This window comes from Primulina huaijiensis, chromosome 5 (assembly GCF_012295235.1).
Source record: "Primulina huaijiensis isolate GDHJ02 chromosome 5, ASM1229523v2, whole genome shotgun sequence".
Lineage (NCBI taxonomy): Eukaryota > Viridiplantae > Streptophyta > Magnoliopsida > Lamiales > Gesneriaceae > Primulina > Primulina huaijiensis.
The window spans coordinates 18,056,743-18,061,032 of record NC_133310.1 but is presented as its reverse complement, the minus strand read 5'-3'; the positions used below and the strand labels follow the sequence as shown (position 1 = coordinate 18,061,032).

Genomic DNA, 4,290 nt, shown 5'->3' with positions numbered 1-4,290 from the left:
ATCAACATGACTCTAACGTTATGCAGTGTCATATGAACAATTATGTTGGAAAAAGATTGAAATTACCAAAACTTGTAAGATATGTTGCTAAAATTGAAATTTACCAATATAAACTATCAAAATAACAAAATGATAAATATATTGAACCAATATTGTAAAAATATATGATTTGTTTTAAATAATATATAATATTTTATTCAAGAAAACAGAAAATAAAGATATATAAAATATTTAAGTATCACAATTTTTTGTGTTTTATTTTTTGAAATGGGTTCAACTACATAAATTCAAGAAAAAAATGTCAAATAATCAACAAGTAAAGTATAAAAGTTTAACACACGAGTTGACACAAGATAAAATAATAAATATATTGGATAAACATTATCATTTTATGCATACAAAATTTTTAAAAATTTAATTAATGAGCCGTGTAGTTTTATTGTTTAGGCTCCACACAATTGGATTAAATCCCCAATAAACACAATCATTATATTTAATCATGTTCTCAATGGGTCAATGTCCAAATTTTTTTTAAATGTCCAATGTACATACTATTTAGGTGCATGCTTCAACAACATGAGATCAACGATTTTGTTTTTGGGCTCCTGTGAAGGCTGGTCCCTGAGGCGATGACCTATCTTCTCTCGCAGGAGGTACGGCCATGCATATACCACAACAGGAGCAGACAATTTATATTATTGATTCACACTTAATATTACATTAACAAATTGTGTTTTGGTCACCATGAAATCCATCTCCTCGTTATTACAACATTTCATTATTTTATGTGCGACATCTATATAGCATCAGGTGATGTCGACTAGCAATTAAATCAATCAACTTTTACGAGTTTTTTTAAAAAAAACAACTTGAAAAAGTTAAAAAAAAACAAATAAAAAAATTTAAAGTAATATTACTGTTAAACAATATAAATAACATACATTACCAATTCTATTACTCAACCCGATCCAATCCATTAAACCCACTCGAATTGACATTCCAACGGTAACCAAGGAAAACCAAGACACCCTCGTATTCCCAAACTTCAATTAATATAATCAAAAATAAAAATTTATGTAAATATGAAGGAAAAAAATAGATGAAGAAAGGATGAAATATTAACATAATGTGGAGGTAAATATGTTTAAATTAGTTGAAAGGATTGCTTTTATTGATGGTAACCGAATGTGCTATTTGCGGAGTTTTTCTGCTTGATTTCCCGCTGATGCATGAGAAGAATAACGTTAGTTTTTCTGAAGACCGTGAGAAATCATCATTTGTCCATAGATTTTAACCATGTTTCATCCACCCAAAAGCTTCACTTTTCTGTCAGCTCAAATGGTCAGAACATCGGACACCGAAATGCTATCCTCCGAAACCAAGAAAAAATCCGTTTCCTCGACGAAGCAAAATCTCTACACGGGCTCGCCATTACAATGGGTCCAACGCCAATGCAAGAATCTGTTTTTGTTAACAACAGGGTTATCTCACTGTACGCATCTCTCGGTGACACTTTCATGGCTCGTATGCTGTTCGACGAAATGACTGAAAGAAATGTTGTATCGTATAATACTATGATAGGCTCGTATAGTCGAGATGGGTTTTTGCTGGAAGCCTGGGAACTGCTTTCTGAAATGAGAAAATGTGATCTGAAGCCTACACAATTCACGTGTGGCGGTTTGTTATCATGTCATTCATTGGATGTCTTGCAAGGGATGCAGTTGCAGGCTTTGATGGAGAAGACAGGGTTGCTTTGTGGTGAACCTTTTTCCGGAACAGCATTGTTGGGAATGTACGGGAGGAATGGATGTTTAGATGAAGCTATTGCAGTATTTGAATGCATGCCTCAAAAGAACTTAGTCACCTGGAATAATATGATCTCTGTATTTGGACAGATGGGCTTCTCTGAATATAGCATGTTTTTATTATCTGTGATGATGAGGAGTCAAATGGAATTATCTGCGTACACTTTCGTCAATGTTTTATCTGGTTTTCAAGATGGTGACATGGAATTGGGAGGGCTAATACATGGGATCGTGATAAAGCATGGATTCAACACTGTTGTTTCTGTCTCTAATTGTCTGATTAGTATGTATGCAAAGTGCGTCGACACACACTTGGCAGAGAAAATGTTTGAGGAGGCTTCTGTTCGGGATATTGTTTCGTGGAACACGTTAAGTGGGGCAATGGAAAGTTGTGGTAGACCAAGCAAAGCACTGGATATCTTCCTTCAAATGTGCGCTACTGGATTATTGCCAAACGAGGCGACTTTTGTAACTGTTGTTAGCTCCTGTTCAAGACTGCAGGCTTCTTTGTTCGGGGAATTCATCCATGCCAAGATGATAAAGAGAAGATTTGAATCCAGTGTTTACGCTGGTACTTCTTTGGTTGATTTTTACGCCAAATGTGATAAATTGGAAGCAGCACACATTTGTTTTGATGGAATAAAGGAGAAGAATTTGGTTTCTTGGAATTCACTTATCCTGGGATATTCTAACAGAGGTTCTTTCGTCTCTGTTAGGGTGCTTCGTGAAATGATTCATGCTGGCTATCGCCCTAATGAGTTGTCATTTTCTATTGTTGTTAAATCATCATCACCGTTAGAGCTGCTTCAACTTCACTCGCTGATGATAAAAATGGGTTACCACCAAAATGATTATGCATTAAGCTCTTTAATCAGCTCATATGCCAGGAATGGTCTGGTATCTGATGCCTTGACTTTTTTCGAGCCTAACAATGCTACACTTCCTGTTGCTTCATCAAATGTTATTGCATGGATTTACAACCGAACCGGTCAATATGATAAAACTCAAGAGTTATATGCTACGATGCGGGATCCTGACGCCATTTCTTGGAATATTTTGATCGCTGCTTGTTCCAGGAATGGTGATTATACAGAGGCTTTTGAACTTTTTCACCATATGCGTAATTCCCAAGTCTTTCCTGACAACTACACTTACGTTAGCCTCTTCAACATTTGCACTAAATTGTGTAATGTTGCTCTTGGCAGTTCTCTGCATGGCCTTATCGTGAAGACTGATTTTACACTATGCGACACATTTCTCTGCAACATCATGGTCGACATGTATGGGAAATGTGGGAGCCTTGAGAGCTCGGTTATGATCTTTAACCAGATGGTGGAGAGGAACGTGATTTCTTGGACAGCTCTTATATCCGCCCTTGGACAGAACGGTTACGGAAATGAAGCATTAGAAAGATTTGAAGAGATGGAGAGAAACAGTTTCAAGCCCGACAAGGTTGCTTTTCTTGCTGTTTTCTCAGCTTGTAGACATGTTGGATTTGTGAAAGAAGGGATGGCATTGTTTAACGAAATGAAATCGAAGTACGGTGTTGAACCAGAAATGGATCACTATCTCCTGATTGTTGATCTACTGGCCAAATATGGGCATCTGAAAGAAGCTGAGCAACTGATTCTGGGGATGCCTATCCCTCCGAATGCCCTGATATGGCGTAGCTTTCTTGAAGGTTGCAAGAAACAAACGAACATGGGAGGTCTTGCTGTTGCAGTTTAAGCCACAAATTAAGAGTTGCAATGGGTATTTATTTATGTGCAGATGATGCCTGAGACCAGCTTAAAATCGTTACTGCAAAATACTCACCTTTCTTTGAAAAAAGGGTAATAATTTTCTTACCCGAAGCTGCCTGTATCATGAGGAGGGTTAGGTAATATTCTAATTTTGAGCTAATTTAAGTTGCAAGTTTAATATTCTTTTTACTATTTTGTAAAATTTCATCATTTGGCTGAAGTCAAATTTTTACTTGAATTGAATTTGAGTTTTGAGTTTAAATATAAAAAGGACTAATATTTGGTTTAATTCATTTCGAGACGAGACGTCGAAGTTGAGACTCATATAAAATCTCCTCAGCAAATATCACAAAAAGGAAAAATCCAAATATTTTTTCATGTCGGATGAATTATTATTATTATGGAGTTTTTTTGGAAGGAATATTACCGTTGCACAAGTTTTAAATTTCAAAAAATATATTATATAATTAACATGCTAAAGCAATCTTATTTTTTTAAATACCAATCGATCATACTATATTTTTATCTATAAATTTTGCACGGCCTTCTTCTTATAACATCATATTTTAATTTTTTTTTATCAACTTCTAAAATTTATATCCAATTATCAAGAATTTCAATATAAAGTAATCTCGAAAGTAACTTTTTTCCCCCTTAAAAAAAGTGATTTTTTCACTTAGGCTCCATTTAACAAATATATTTTATTATATTCCAACCCCAAAAACTAGACATTCTTCCCTCAA

General features: G+C 35.1%; 1 protein-coding gene across 1 annotated transcript; it reads left to right on the top strand.

Annotated features, from left to right (window-relative positions):
• The first annotated feature begins 1,064 nt into the window (after nucleotides 1–1,064).
• Nucleotides 1,065–3,783, top strand: LOC140976749 (pentatricopeptide repeat-containing protein At3g58590-like). The gene has a single exon (XM_073441044.1). It carries the CDS (start codon nucleotides 1,230–1,232, stop codon nucleotides 3,531–3,533), a length of 2,304 nt encoding a protein of 767 aa, XP_073297145.1. The 5' UTR covers nucleotides 1,065–1,229; the 3' UTR covers nucleotides 3,534–3,783.
• Nucleotides 3,784–4,290: the final 507 nt, after the last annotated feature.